Below are 15,945 nucleotides of genomic sequence, written 5' to 3' on the forward strand. Positions count from 1 at the left end.
CACACACAACCACACACACACACAACCACACACACACACCCCACACACACACACACACACACAACCACAACACACAACCACACACACAGAGAACCACACACAAAACCACAAACACACACAAAACCACAAACACAACCACATACAACCACACACACAACCACACACACACACAATCACACACATACAACCACACACACACACCACCACACAACCACACACACACAATAACACAAACACATAACCACACACACAATAACACAAACACAACCACACACAACCACAACACACAACCAACCACACACACAACCACACACACACACAACCACACACACACACACAACCACACACACACACAACCACACAACCACACACAACCACACAACCACACACACACACACACCACTCACACACACAACCACAACCACCCACAACCACAACCACTCACACACACAACCACAACCACCCACAACCACCCACAACCACCCACAAACCCCACAACCACACACAACCACACACAAACCCCACAACCACACACACAAACCCCTCAACCACACACCCACAACCACACACACAAAACCATACACACACACAAACCCCACCACACAACCACACACACAAAACCATACACACACACAAACCCCACCACACAACCACACACACAATAACACAAACACATAACCACACACACAATAACACAAACACACACACAACCACAACACACACAACCACAACCCACCCCCCCCACACCCACACACACAACCACAAGCACACACACACACAATAACACAAACACACAACCACACACAACCACAACTACACACACAACCACAACAGCACACAACCACACACACACACAGAACCACACACAAAACCACAAACACAACCACTTACAAACACACACAACCACACACACACACACCACCACACACAAACCCCACAGCCACACACACAAAACCACACACACAATAACACACACATAATCACACAAACACACACCCAACCACAACACACACCCAACCACAACACACAACCAACCACAACCACACTCAACCACACACACACAACCACACAAAACCACACACACACACACACCACCACACACACACACAACCACACACACACAACCACACACAACCACAAACACACACAACCACAATAACACAAACACACAACCACACACACACAATAACACAAACACACAACCACAAACACAAAACCACAAACACAACCACAACCACACACAACCACACACGACCACAACCACACACACCCAACCACACCCACACACAACCACACACACAAACACAACCACACACAATAACACAAACACACAACCACAATAACACAGAACCACACACACAACCACACACAAGCACACACAATAACAGAAACACACATCCACACACACAACCACAACTACACACGCAACCACAACACACACACTACTACACACACAATCACAACACCCACACACAGCCACACACACAACCACAAACCGTTTTCTGGCTGTCAGCATAAATACGCTGTCACCAAACACGATGAACACCTTGGGAAAGTTTGTGAAGTCACCCCCAACTTTGAAACCCCTTGTTGTAGCGGAGTGCGTGCTGTACACATGGCAATACCTTGACACAGCGGACTGTTGCAAGGAATGCTTTGAGCCTCAGAGGCTGACAGACCTCAGTCTGTGCATTAGTTCACCCCGTCTTGGCACTGCATAAAAACAGGATGCCCACTGTCCAACATGAAGTGAGACATTGTGATCGGGGCTGGAGATGCTGTTTAGCAATCTGCTTAGAACATTGTGTTTCATTTAGGGCATTAAACATAAAGGAGCACTGGCAATGCTGATAAAATGGATTTCATTTTGAGTAGTGACTAAAACTTTTTTAAAAGCCTGCTGTACTGAAACAAGCATTTGCAATGCAATAGGTCTCGCATTTGCAAAAGTTTCAGCTATTGACATTGTTCATGACAATGCCTTTTTAATCTATTTTATAAAACAAACACATAAATAAATGGCATTATCATTTACAATGCCAATAGCTAGTGTTGCATTATTATTAACAATGCCAACTGCTCACACTTTTATAATGCGAGACCTATTGCATTGCAAATGCTTGTTTAGGCTTGGCCTTTCGAACCAGTCTGTGGCAGCTCTCTCATTATAAACAGTGGCTACACAAAAAAAAGCCTCACAGTGGGCTTAAAAAGCATGACTTAACGCTGTGTAAACATCGCCTGGGAACGGAAGGTCTATTTCCTAGAATAAACTCAGCATAACATGTAACTTTCGAAACCATGTGTGGGCAGAGGACGTGGAAAGAACATTGGAATAATACAGCGGCAGTCCCGCAGCATGAGTAAGCGTGCCCGGGCTTTCCTGGGGAACGCTGCACGTCGTTACTACTGCCGAGGAGTCATTTACACCACTTACAGCAGCAGCAGCAGCAGGCCCCGAAGTGCTTTTCTGGAATGTTCTCTCCGTGAAGTGATATCAAAGCTTCCATTTACTCCACTTGTTCCAGAATTCCTGCGCAGCCCTCTAGACTCAGAACAACAGAGGGCGATGGGGGAAATGCTGGAATTATCTCAGCCACTAGTAATTACTCAGGGCCACATTCCAGTCCATTATTTTGTGCTTACTGTGTAGCTTCTGCGCTGCTACAGAAACGGGCCCACTGTTTGCAAGCGAGTCTTGGCCTAAATGTCTAGCCTACATCTCCTCTGTAGTGTAGGGGAACAAATGTAACACCACGAATATCTCGACCTGCCAGTTGGTGATGTGAAGAGTTACCCCAAGAAGTGCTGAAACCAGATACAGGTACAAGTGCACGTGATCGTAGAAAGAATCACCTGGATGGCAGCAACGGCGGGCATCGCTCCCGCGCTGCCCGGCTCATCAGGCGGGCAGGCGACCCAGTTGGTTGCCTGCCCTTGGATCGCCCGTAAGATAACCCACCCATTACATATTCTGAAATTATGTAATAAACCTGCAGCATTGTTACCCAACACCAACTGTCTTGTGTGTGTCATTTGGGTAACCTACTATGGGGGAGGGGGGACAGCAGGGTGCCCCTGGGGGTACTAAGCCACTAGTAATTACTCAGGGCCACATTCCAGTCCATTATTTTGTGCTTACTGTGTAGCTTCTGCGCTGCTACAGAAACGGGCCCACTGTTTGCAAGCGAGTCTTGGCCTAAATGTCTAGCCTACATCTCCTCTGTAGTGTAGGGGAACAAATGTAACACCACGAATATCTCGACCTGCCAGTTGGTGATGTGAAGAGTTACCCCAAGAAGTGCTGAAACCAGATACAGGTACAAGTGCACGTGATCGTAGAAAGAATCACCTGGATGGCAGCAACGGCGGGCATCGCTCCCGCGCTGCCCGGCTCATCAGGCGGGCAGGCGACCCAGTTGGTTGCCTGCCCTTGGATCGCCCGTAAGATAACCCACCCATTACATATTCTGAAATTATGTAATAAACCTGCAGCATTGTTACCCAACACCAACTGTCTTGTGTGTGTCATTTGGGTAACCTACTATGGGGGAGGGGGGACAGCAGGGTGCCCCTGGGGGTACTAAGCCACTAGTAATTACTCAGGGCCACATTCCAGTCCATTATTTTGTGCTTACTGTGTAGCTTCTGCGCTGCTACAGAAACGGGCCCACTGTTTGCAAGCGAGTCTTGGCCTAAATTTCTAGCCTACCTCTCCTCTGTAGGGGAACAAATGTAACCCCACGAATATCTCGACCTGCCAGTTGGTGATGTGAAGAGTTACCCCAAGAAGTGCTGAAACCAGATACAGGTACAAGTGCTATTCTTTTTTGGATGGTTCCTCGCTTATACAGTTCTTCTACTAAAGGGAGAGCATTCCATGAAATTTAGTCCCTTCACTGCCTGTTCCTCGTTGCGCTTCCTGTGCCAGCCCTAGGGCAAGCAGACGAGTGAGGTGCCCCCTGTGGATCTGGATGGTGACAATCTGCAACATCCTTGTCTTACACAGTGATACCATTGTTCCGCAAGCTACTGGGTACCGTTCACATTTAGAGCTTCTGTCTGGAAAAAAACAAAACGTGGAGGGTTTAATGCTGGTATTCACCTCAGCCACCGGTAATTACTCTAGTCCATCATTTTTAGCTCACGGTAGCACTATAAATATGGGTGAATCATTGGGGAAATTAGTATTGGCCCTTCTCCAGCACGGATGGTCCAGTCGTCTTGCTGTTCTTCAGCACAGACAGCTCCTGCTATCTTGGACACTATGGCATCTCAGAGCACAGGACCCATGTCGTGGCATATCTGTCACGCTTATGGCATCTTACTGACAAAATTAAAAACATGATTGATGGACTTCAAGCGTTAAACTCAGCCAAAAGTAGTTACTCTGAGGGTAATTCCAGCGCACCTTATGTTTTTTAACTCAGGATCCGCTACTAGCTGATACCAACCAAGGCACTTGGTTTTCACCCCTCCGCAGATGGGAAAGTCAATTTTTTTTTAAATATATTCTCCTGTCCTTAAATGCTGCAACCATTACTAAGATTCTTTAAAAAAGCCACTTAGTGAAATATCATCTTATTATTCTATACCAATGATCAGTGTTCCTGCAATACTGCAATATGTTTCCTAAAATGGCGTCGCCTTCTCCCAATATCAGCATTGGGTCAGCTCTGGTTGGAAGCACAGTGAATCACGTCTGAGCATACCCATCCCACTCGGGGTGACAAATGCAAAAAGAACTATTGATGGACAGAATGCAGAACAATGTCATACATTCACCCCAGTAAAGAGATCTGGGCCTAAATCCATCGTATTTTTGCTCACCATGCCATTCCAGTTTGGACCCAGCCATATGCTAATCAGTCTTGACCCTGTGCCCTATGGGAACAGTCCAGCCCGAACTGCCAGGCCAGGTCCTCCATGGACTGGAAACAAGCATTCTAGGGCTGGTTTCGGGGTTTCACCCTTCTTCAGCCAGGATAGCTTGATTCCAGTGGCATGGAGAGCACGGGACGCACGTCTGAGCATACCCGTCCCACTCGGGGTGACAAATGCAAAAAGAACTATTGATGGACAGAATGCAGAAAAATATCATACATTCACCCCAGTACAGAGATCTGGGCCTAAATCCATCGTATTTTTGCTCACCAGGCCATTCCAATTTGGAACCAGGCATATGCAAATCAGTCTTGACCCTGTGTCCTATGGCTGAAGAGGGGTGAAACCCCGAAACCGGTCCTAGGATGCTTGTTTCCGGTCCAGGGAGGACCTGACTTGGCAGTTCGGGCTGGACTGTTCCCATGAGGCACAGGGTCAAGACTGATTTGCATATGGCCAGGTCTAAACTGGGGTGGCATGGTGAGCAAAAGAATGATGGATTTAACCCAGATCTTTTGACTGGGGGTGAATGTTTTGATTTGTTCTGCATTCCGTCCATCAATTGTGTGTCTTTTACTTTCTCGCCCTAAGTGCACCAGGTATACTCAGACGTGAGTCCTGGGCTCACTGTGCCACTGGAATCAAGCTATCCTGGCTGAAGAGGGGTGAAACCCCGAAACTGGTCCTAGGATGCTTGTTTCCGGTCCAGGGAGGACCTGGCTTGGCAGTTCGGGCTGGACTGTTCCCATGAGGCACAGGGTCAAGACTGATTTGCATATGGCCAGGTCTAAACTGGGGTGGCATGGTGAGCAAAAGAATGATGGATTTAACCCAGATCTTTTGACTGGGGGTGAATGTTTTGATTTGATCTGCATTCTGTCCATCAATTGTGTGTCTGGTGCATAGGTGAAAGGCACATCATGCCTCTTTCGACTCTGTGGTTGGGTTCTAGAGCTGCTCATTGGTGATTGGCTAAGAAGTTGAAATGGAGTGCTGATGCTCTTTGCAAGGGTATTTGTGGGTCGAATTGCATGTGCCTTGGCTAACTAAATCTCTGTAGATGGAAGTATTTGACACATGCGAGTTTCAGATGTGGTCTCTGATCCTGGATAGGGAAGTGGAAGAATCTGAGGGTTAGGCTCTCGAGTTTTAGTTACATACTTTTGGTATGCCTATATGTTTTAATTTTTGGCTGTATTGATTCTTTTGTGATTAATTGTTGGTGATCTATTTGCATAAGCGATCAATCTATCTCTATCTATCTATCTATCTATCTATCTATCTATCTATCTATCTGTCTGTCTGTCTGTCTGTCTGTCTGTCTGTCTGTCTGTCTGTCTGTCTGTCTGTCTGTCTGTCTGTCTTTGTCACTTCTAAAGCCAAGACAACCTGGTTGTGTGTAACTTATAAGAATGAATTTGGGAGCGATAAATCAGAGGAATATAATTATACGTTGAGGAAAGCCATATCTGATGATTTTATCTGACTGTAGAGTGCGCATCAGTTGATCTGAGATAGAGAGTGGGATGTCCTACCCCTTTCACAGTTGGAGAATGGCCTACTGCCATCGTAAAGTTGAATTTGCGGAATTGAAAGCATAAGTCAGGTGTATGTAATAAATATTTTTTGGAGGACTACTCATCTTTTTCACAAAGACAGTAATAACCCTTTGTGCATGGTGTATAAGTATGCATTGTGTACATTTACAAATATTCACCTTTAGAACCAATCTCCAGATTCTCAAAACTCCTAACGTTAGAATTAGGAACAGAAACGTATCATATTCACATACATTTCTGATCTATACAGTTTTTCCAAACTGTACATGAGATACATATCGCATTGACTGTCTGCATAGGTATTGGAAAATTACATTTAAAACATATTTTCGCTTTTTTTTAACATGGAAAATGTATTTCTTTGACAGGGATTCCATCCTTACAACCACCTTAGGAAAATGTGAGATTTTCGTGAATGTTGCCACAATTCCTGCAGCACGTATACCTAGTTATTGGAGATGTAAGTTTAGAAGGGAAAAAAAAGAGTGGGAAAGTCGTTGCAACATTTTAAGCTACCACAAAGTTCCTATTGTGTAGTTGTTAACTGTGCTAGCTCACCCCTTTCCCTTCTGAACTCTCTAAATGAACTTGTGGAATTCAGTCACATAAAATTCCACAGTGACGTCACACATTCTTCAAAGACTGGCATGGCCCAGGACGCTATTCCAAAGTCACGACAACATACTAACATGAGCTGCAGAGCCATAGTAAATATCTGATGAGTATATGGACAAACATATGGATGCTCATCACATCGAAGCACAAAAACAAATCTCATCCCGGGGTACTCGATAAACTCAGTTTGGATAGTTTCCTCCATCTCTGGACTTAATTATCTACAGTATTTTATCACCAATTTCATATATGTGCAAGCTAGCCCTAAATGCCAAATCTTTCCTGCACTCACTCAAGAAAATGGAACACCACGTTTTTTTTGTAATTTTACAGTTTTATATAGCGCAAACTTGACCCGAATCGTGTATCAGAGCGCTTTACATAGCACCAGTTGCGTTACATGAGGACACATTCTTTTTTTTTTTATTTTAGGCACGGGGAGATTAAGTGATTTGCCCAGAATCACAAAATGTTCAGCGTCATTGCCGAGACTCGAACCCGGTTCCCCAGATTCGAGGTCGACCGCCCTAGCCGTTAGGCAGTGCTTTAAATGGGGAAAAATAAGTGCAGGTACTCATTAAAATAGAGGTGTGGCAAGTGGGCGGGGCTAAGGGCAAAATATGATCATACATAATTACTTCTGTACCAGTTACAGCACAAATTAAAACACATGAGAAATGTGTTTCTGTAAATAAAAAAAAAAGATTACACAAAATGAAAGTCATGATGGCACTTTCACCCGAATGCTCGCTGCGCACCTGATTGACAGGGCAGGGTCTGTCTAGAGACCCTGTCCTGTTAATCACAGCGTGGCACAAACCCTCTCACCCCCCTGCAGTTTGGGGACATTCACATGGGCGCTGCTGGGATCTTTGCCAGCAAACCTGCAAAGGCTGCTTCAGCCAAGTTAATTACTGCCCTGGAGGAGAAAACGAACCTGAGCATGACGCGCCGCCGATCAGGGTACCGGCACTCTCCCTGGCGACAGAGAAGTGCAGGTACTGACGTTAAAAAAATTCGGAAGTGCCGGTACTCCGTACCGGCGAGTACCGGCCCATTTAAAGCACTGCCGTTAGGCCGACTCCTCTCCCATATGATATGTAATCATTTTGATAGGGCTTCTCTAATGCTAATATTACCCTGACTATACCTTGGCACCTCCATCTGGGATGGTGCTCGCTGCTCCTCTCTCACTCCAATCACAGCTGTTCTGCAGGCCACAGTCCGATAGGTTTCTGACAAGAGAACATTTTACCCCATTCCCCCAGTTGTGTGTGACTGACACTGGGCCCTAGAGTTGGAATGCTTTTACTGGATCAGTCTGATAAGCTTCACAATGCCAGTCTTGAGTTCAGACAGAGGCTGGTGCAATGACTCTTGGTTCAGTTATATTTTGCTGCCCGGTTGTGCCCTGACACAGGGAGAAACCTTTACTGCTTCTCTGAGCAATTTGGTATCTTTTGCCTCTGGTCACCCTACGCGGTGGTCTAGATTTCACCTCCCATCGCCCCGGATTGAAAGAAATGTGCTGTGTATCAATGTATTGACAGCTTGTTCATCCCCAAGGGAATTGTCTGATGACCATCTCATTTAAATGAATTGCAGAGACTTTGAGCAGACTAGGACCTTGTTGTATATATTTTCAATGAAGGTAAAGTTTATTAACATTACACGTAGTTACCACAGGTGCAACCCATTGGGAATATTAGAACAGATGTATACAGTAAGTGCTTTGCAAGCCATACCTGTACATTGCACATTTGTGTTACCTGTAGCTGCCTGTGAACATTTCCCTTTGTGTATGGATGGCATTTGCAACATTGAGAAATGGGCTGCCTACCAAAGACTACCCATTCCCCTACTTCTTCTTCCCTTTTGTTGTTTGTTTCGGGTCTGTCTATGGCAATCCATATCGTTTTCCTACATGGCAGCAATCTAGAAGGTGTACATGGCCTCTGTGCATTGCCAGAGGTCCTTTCAAAGCATTTTGTGAGAGGACCATCCCAGACTCCACTCTGAGGAGGGAAACACTCTCAGAAGGGAAATACCAACCTAGCTTTCCATTTTCTTAAGTAAGTACAGGAAAGATTTGGCAGCCATCTTGGCAGGGTGACGCTCTAGTGTCTCGCCTGTGGTAATGATCCTGAATACTTCAGGACCAGATGGTGCCGACGCACAGCGGGTGCATGGGCGGCGCGCCGAAGGTGCACCAAAGGCAAGCCCGTCTGCGCCCGTCCGCGTCCGGACAGCGGCCAGTGCCGGTTATGCTGCCCTAATCTCCAGGGATTATTCGCGCAGTTGGAGTCGATAAGAGCTCCTTGCCCTCAGACCTCTCACCTGCCAGAACCTGACTCTCGTTTCACTTGGGGATCCGGCGGAGACTTACTCGTGTCTCTGCTGTAAGTTTATCCCTAACACCAGACACAACTATGAGGGATTTAAGGGTCCCCACCTAACCCTCCCTAAACACCCTAGGCCCTTGGAGCTAAAAGCCTGTCTCAATAACTGCCGATCACTGCCTAAACACGCCCTGGACATACACCAATTCCTAGCGGACCATAATTGGGACCTTATGTTCCTGACCGAGACATGGCTACGGGAAGACTCTAACCTAGCTGTGGTCTTAGCTATCCCCCAGGACTATGGCATAATCTGTGCTAATAGACAAAACAAGAGACCTGGGGAGGATTGCCGATCATTCATAAAGCTACATGGGAGATCACAACTTCCAACTTTGAGCAGATAGATAACATTGAAGGACTTCCCTTCTGTATTAAACAGTCCGTCTCCTGCTCGGGACTCTTGCTCTACAGACCCCCAAACTGTGGCCATAGTTCCTCCCTCACTCTGGTTGACTATATTACCCAGGCCAGCACGCGTTATTCGAATTTCACGATGCTGGGCGAGCTTAATTTCCATGTGAACGATCCATCCTGCTCGCATAGTGCAAACTTCATTTCCACACTTGCCGCTGCAACCTGATCCAACGAGTCTCGTCTCCGACACATAAGGCAGGCCATATACTAGACCTTATATGTTCGAACCTACCCAACATTACAGTGCATACCCCCGAGCTGGTGATCTGGTCGAATCACTTTCTGATCCCTTTTTCCAGCTACACCTGAAGAGTGGTCTGAGAGCCACTTCCATACCGAAAGACTTCAGAAGGAAGTGGAGTAGGGTTTCCCCGGAGTCCCTTGCCCTGCATGTGCAGGACTCCACACCAGCCATTTCAAATAACCTTGAGGCTAGCATCACAAACCTAAATAAGTGGTTCAGCGATGCACTCGACTCAGTTGCATCCCTGAGGCCTGTAAACTCCACGAGAATGTCCCCTTCCACTCCATGCTTTTCAGAGGAGATCAGAGCCAACAAATCTGAATGCAAAAGACTGGAACGCAAATGGAGATCATCCTACTCCCAGGAGAGCAAAATGGGCTACCGAGCAATGCTAAAAGAATACCGTAAACTCCTCATTGCTAAAAAGAGAGTCTTCCTAGCCGAGAGCATTATTAGCGCCAAGAACTTGTCTAGAGAAGTCTTCAAGATGGTGAAGTCCTTTACGAGCCCTTTAGCGCTCACACACTTTAGAACCCTGTCACAGAAGCTATGTAATAGGATCTCGGATTTCTTTGAGGAGAAAATTGCCCTGATTTATGTGTCCTTCCCAGCAGAACCCTGTCCCCCAGAGGTGACCAAAGCTAATAACCCAGGGCATACCCCTATGCCAGTTGTCTCGGAATTTGATACTATCTCCATGGAAAACGTCTCTGACCGAGCTTCAGAAATGTAAATCCGGGTCCCCTGGCGACCCGTGGCCAGTTAAACAATATAGTGCCCTAGCTGAGTGCCTCAATCCTCCTCTAAATGCCATCTGAAATTCCTCACTCAAACAGGAGATCTTTCCATCAGTCTGGAAGCACACATTTCTTCTTCCTATACTGAAGAAAGCTAATAATGACCTTCAAGTCACCAGTAATTATAGGCCTATTTCTCTGCTCCCCGCTCCCGCAAAAGTTTTAGAAAAATTAGCCCACCAGCAATTGGCAGCATTCATCGAGTCCAATGGCCTATTGCATGAGTCCCAGTCTGGCTTTCGCCCTGGATTCCGTACAGAATCTTGATCGAGATGGCCGATTCCATACGCTGGGCGGGGGATGGAGGCTCCACGGCCATGTTGATGCTGTTAGACCTGTCAGCAGCATTTGACAAGGTGTCCCATTCCATCTTCTTAGATCGCTTTAATTGCATAGGCATCCAGGGGACAGCACTGAATTGGATCACATCTTGCCTGCATGGCCGAAAACAACAGGTCTCAACCCACCCTTTCACCTCGCCCGCTAAACTATTAAAATGGGGGTACTGCAGGGTTCGGCCCTGAGCCTGCTTCTTTTTAATGTCTATTTAACACCCCTGGCGGAGCTCATCGCCAAAATGGGGATCAAAGTGACATCCTACGCGAATGACACTCAGCTGCTGTTTACCTTCAGCGGAGTGTCAGCCTCCACCTTTGACCCGCTAAAAGAGTGCCTCAAAAACATCTCAGCTTGAATGAACCACAACTTCTTAAAACTAAATGCTGACAAGACAGAGGTCTTGTTTTTTAACCAAGCTATCCCCCCGATAAACTTGTGGTGGCCAGCTGAATTGGGAGATGCTCCCACTCCGAAGGGCTCTGTCAAGAACCTGGGAGTTAGATGGGACAAAGACCTGTCCCTCACTACCAACGTTCAACTGGTATCTGCGGCCTGTTTCGGCAAAATTAAAACTATCAGAAAATGTATTGATTTCCTGCCAGAATCAGCTTGCAAAACCGTGGTCCATGCTCTAATCACCTCCCACCTCGACTATGCTAATGGCCTGTACAGAGGCATGCCGTTAGGCTTGATCCAAAGACATCAGATTATCCAGAACGTGGCAGCTAGACTGGTCTGTAAGGTCTCCCCACCTCAGGCAACTCCACTGGCTGCCGATAGCCTAACGTATCAAATTTAAGGTCCTGACATTTGCCTTTAGAGCGTATCAAGGGAAAGGGCCTAGCTACCTGAGGAAGAGACTTCGTCCATATAAAGGACAGACCCTTAAAGCCTAACCACAAACGTTACCACTCCACCCCCCGTTTTGCGAAGGCAAGAATGGGGGTAGAACATTCGAGGTGGGAACCACCAAATACTGGAAAAACCTTCCTTCCCACCGACACATGATGCAGTCCAAACAGGAATTCAGAAAGGCCTTAAAGACCTGGCTCTTCAGTCGTAATGACTAGATTTGCGCTCTCCTCTACCTTGGGTACTGTCTGTATAAGCGCTGGGACGCCCCATTCGGGGTAGCTGCGTGCTTTATTAATGTCTTTATTATTATTATTAGTAGTAGCTTGACAGGCTCAACATTTGAACTCTAAGGATGAACCTGACACTGATTGGCGGTGGGCATCTGCCCCTACTGCATACCATCTGGCATATAAGCTGGAGCTCCCCGCCATCCTCATGGCTCCCTTATTCCTGCCAGAGGCCAGATGCCTATCATGTCTCAAGCAGTTCTGAATGCAAAAACAACAGTTGATGGACAGAATGCAGAACAATGTCATATATTCACCCCAGTACAGAGATCTAGGCCTAAATCCATCGTTTTTTTGCTCACCATGCCATTCCAGTTTGAACCCAGCCAAATGCAACCCCGAAACCGGTCCTAGGATGCTTTTTTCCGGTCCAGGGAGGAGCTGTTTTGGCAGTTCGGGCTGGACTGTTCCCATGAGGCACAGGGTCAAGACTCATTTGCATATGGCCAGGTCTAAACTGGGGTGGCATGGTGAGCAAAAGAATGATGGATTTAACCCAGATCTCTTGACTGGGGGTGAATGTTTTGATTTTTTCTGCATTCCGTCCATCAATTGTTTTTCTTTTGCTCAAGCAGTTCTGAAAGCAGCGGAAGACTTACTCTCTCTTGCTTGGAACACTTACTCTCTTTTGCTCTCTCTTGCTTGGAACACTTACTCTCTCTTGCTTGGAACACTTACTCTCTCTTGCTTGGAAAATGTACTCTCTCTAGCTTGGAACACTTACTCTCTCTTGCTTGGAACACTTACTCTCTCTTGCTTGGAATACTTGCTCTCTCTTGCTTGGAACACTTACTCTCTCTTGCTTGGAACACTTACTCTCTCTGCTCTCTCTTGCTTGGAACACTTACTCTCTCTTGCTTGGAATACTTGCTCTCTCTTGCTTGGAACACTTACTCTCTCTTGCTTGGAACACTTACTCTCTCTGCTCTCTCTTGCTTGGGACACTTACTCTCTCTTGCTTAGAATACTTGCTCTCTCTTGCTTGGAACACTTACTCTCTCTTGCTTGGAACACTTACTCTCTCTGCTCTCTCTTGCTTGGAACACTTACTCCCTCTTGCTTGGAACACTTACTCTCTCTTGCTTGGAACACTTACTCTCTCTTGCTTGGAACACTTACTCTCTCTTGCTTGGAATACTTGCTCTCTCTTGCTTGGAACACTTACTCTCTCTTGCTTGGAACACTTACTCTCTCTTGCTTGGAACACTTACTCTCTCTGCTCTCTCTTGCTTGGAACACTTACTCTCTCTTGCTTAGAATACTTGCTCTCTCTTGCTTGGAACACTTACTCTCTCTTGCTTGGAACACTTACTCTCTCTGCTCTCTCTTGCTTGGAACACTTACTCCCTCTTGCTTGGAACACTTACTCTCTCTTGCTTGGAATACTTGCTCTCTCTTGCTTGGAACACTTACTCTCTCTTGCTTGGAATACTTACTCTCTCTTGCTTGGAACACTTACTCTCTCTTGCTTGGAACACTAACTCTCTCTTGCTTGGAACACTTACTCTCTCTTGCTTGGAATACTTACTCTCTCTTGCTTGGAACACTTACTCTCTCTTGCTTGGAACACTTACTCTCTCTTGCTTGGAATACTTACTCTCTCTTGCTTGGAACACTTACTCTCTCTTGCTTGGAACACTAACTCTCTCTTGCTTGGAACACTTGCTCTCTCTTGCTTGGAACACTTAATCTCTCTTGCTTGGAATACTTACTCCCTCTTGCTTGGAACACTTACTCTCTCTTGCTTGGAATACTTGCTCTCTCTTGCTTGGAACACTTACTCTCTCTTGCTTGGAATACTTACTCTCTCTTGCTTGGAACACTTACTCTCTCTTGCTTGGAACACTAACTCTCTCTTGCTTGGAACACTTGCTCTCTCTTGCTTGGAATACTAACTCTCTCTTGTATACCTTTATTTCTGCCATTGAATGTTTGAATACTAAACGTGATGTCTTTGTTACTGTACTTCATTAAATGAGGATGCTATCTTACTTTTAAATCATATTCTGCTGATATGAATGAGAGCGGACTTGCATGTTCCCCAGAGGAAGATTTCTTCCAGTGTTGCAGAGATTCAGGAGTAGGTTCCAAGATTACTGGCTGCTGACTTTTGAGTTCGGGGAAGTCCAGCCTCATTTGGAAAACAGAAATCTTTTTTTTAATGTGATCTCCATATTCATTTGCTATTTTTTCCCTTTCCTTCTCAGTCCAGCTGCAGTTTTACGCGGAAAGCGTGGGCGAGGTGTACATAAAGAGCCTGGAGACAGGCCAGTACTTGGCGATGGACAGCGACGGGCGGTTATACGCATCTGTAAGTATGAGGTTGGTATAGTGAGGGACACTCAGAGGATATGAGAACTCCAGAATAGCCCAGCTATGAGTAATGCTGACCACACAGAAGCAGTTAGACCTTCACTAGCGTTTCTGATCTAAATTGTCATCCCATGCTGCCTTATATTAGAAACCCACAGAACAGAAAGGCATGCTTATGTTGTTCAGAAATTGGTGAGCAGCAACTTGATCCAGTTCTCAGAGTTCCAGTAAGGTCCGCCCAATCTCTTGTCCACTATCTTATATGCTTTATGTTTTATTGTAAGATAGCAGTCCATGGGGGTTTTATGCCAGTAATACAAGAAATGCTAGGCCTACACATTTCATAAAGGGTTAAATAATTTTATTTCAGGTAGAGATTTATATGATCAACCCCCACTGTCTTAAATTCTTCAAGGGCATGGTAATCACAAAACACCTCAAGGAACTAAACTTGGCTAAAGATACTCAGATGCGCTCAATTTAAACTTTTCACACACACATTCAGTGCACTACACAACTCAGTCCCCCCCTCCCAGAACAGCTGCATCTTCTTCCACCACACCCAGAAACCTCTGTTCTGCAGGACTCCCACTTGCAAACATCCCATGCATACACAGAACCAGATCAGGAGGATGGAGCATTCTCTTAAATCGCTCCTAAAGCTTGGAACGACCTCCCCTCCACATCAGAGCCTTCTGCTCTCTTCTTGAACTCTACTAGTGTTGGCGGAACTAGCAGACTTTTACTCATAGTTACATCAAAACTCTGAGAAATTTTATAGAGTTTTACAAACGGGCGGAATTTGGCTCATTGCATTGCTCGCACTGAGTTTTAGTGCCACAAGCTTGTTCCATGCTGTAAAATCAGAGCAAACGACAGCAAGCAGTTTGCCAAAGGGTGCTTCTTTCTGCCACCTCAGTAGATTTTCTACTCGAGCAACAGCAGTCGCAACGCTAATGGTCGCGGCCTGCTGCTACCGCCTGCGTTGAGAAATCACGCTGTAAGGCGTTCTTGTGCCTGATAATCACACTAGGGCAAGCAAATTTTTGCACGCCATCTTATTGTTGGCGAGCCGTGTGTGAGCAAAAACTCCGCCACCTGGCGGTTGGCTGAGTTTTGCACGAAATTACACATTCCAATCAGAGCTCGGAGTGGGAAAAACTCAGCAAACTCTGCCAGTGGAGCAGAATTTTTGCCCACCCCTAAATTCTACAAGGAGCTCAAGATCTGCCTTTT

At 46.1% G+C, this 15,945-nt stretch overlaps 1 protein-coding gene across 6 annotated transcripts in view; it reads left to right on the forward strand.

The window, feature by feature from the left end:
• Window positions 1-15,945, forward strand: part of FGF1 (fibroblast growth factor 1) — a 433,963-nt gene that overhangs the window by 410,828 nt on the left and 7,190 nt on the right. For all 6 annotated transcript variants that reach the window (XM_085618132.1, XM_085618131.1, XM_085618133.1 and 3 more), the window contains exon 3: window positions 14,604-14,707. In XM_085618132.1, coding sequence (XP_085474258.1) covers window positions 14,604-14,707 — 104 coding nt within the window. The remainder of the gene's footprint in view (window positions 1-14,603; window positions 14,708-15,945) is intronic.

Source organism: Triturus cristatus, chromosome 7, assembly GCF_964204655.1.
Source record: "Triturus cristatus chromosome 7, aTriCri1.1, whole genome shotgun sequence".
Classification (NCBI taxonomy): Eukaryota; Metazoa; Chordata; class Amphibia; order Caudata; family Salamandridae; genus Triturus; species Triturus cristatus.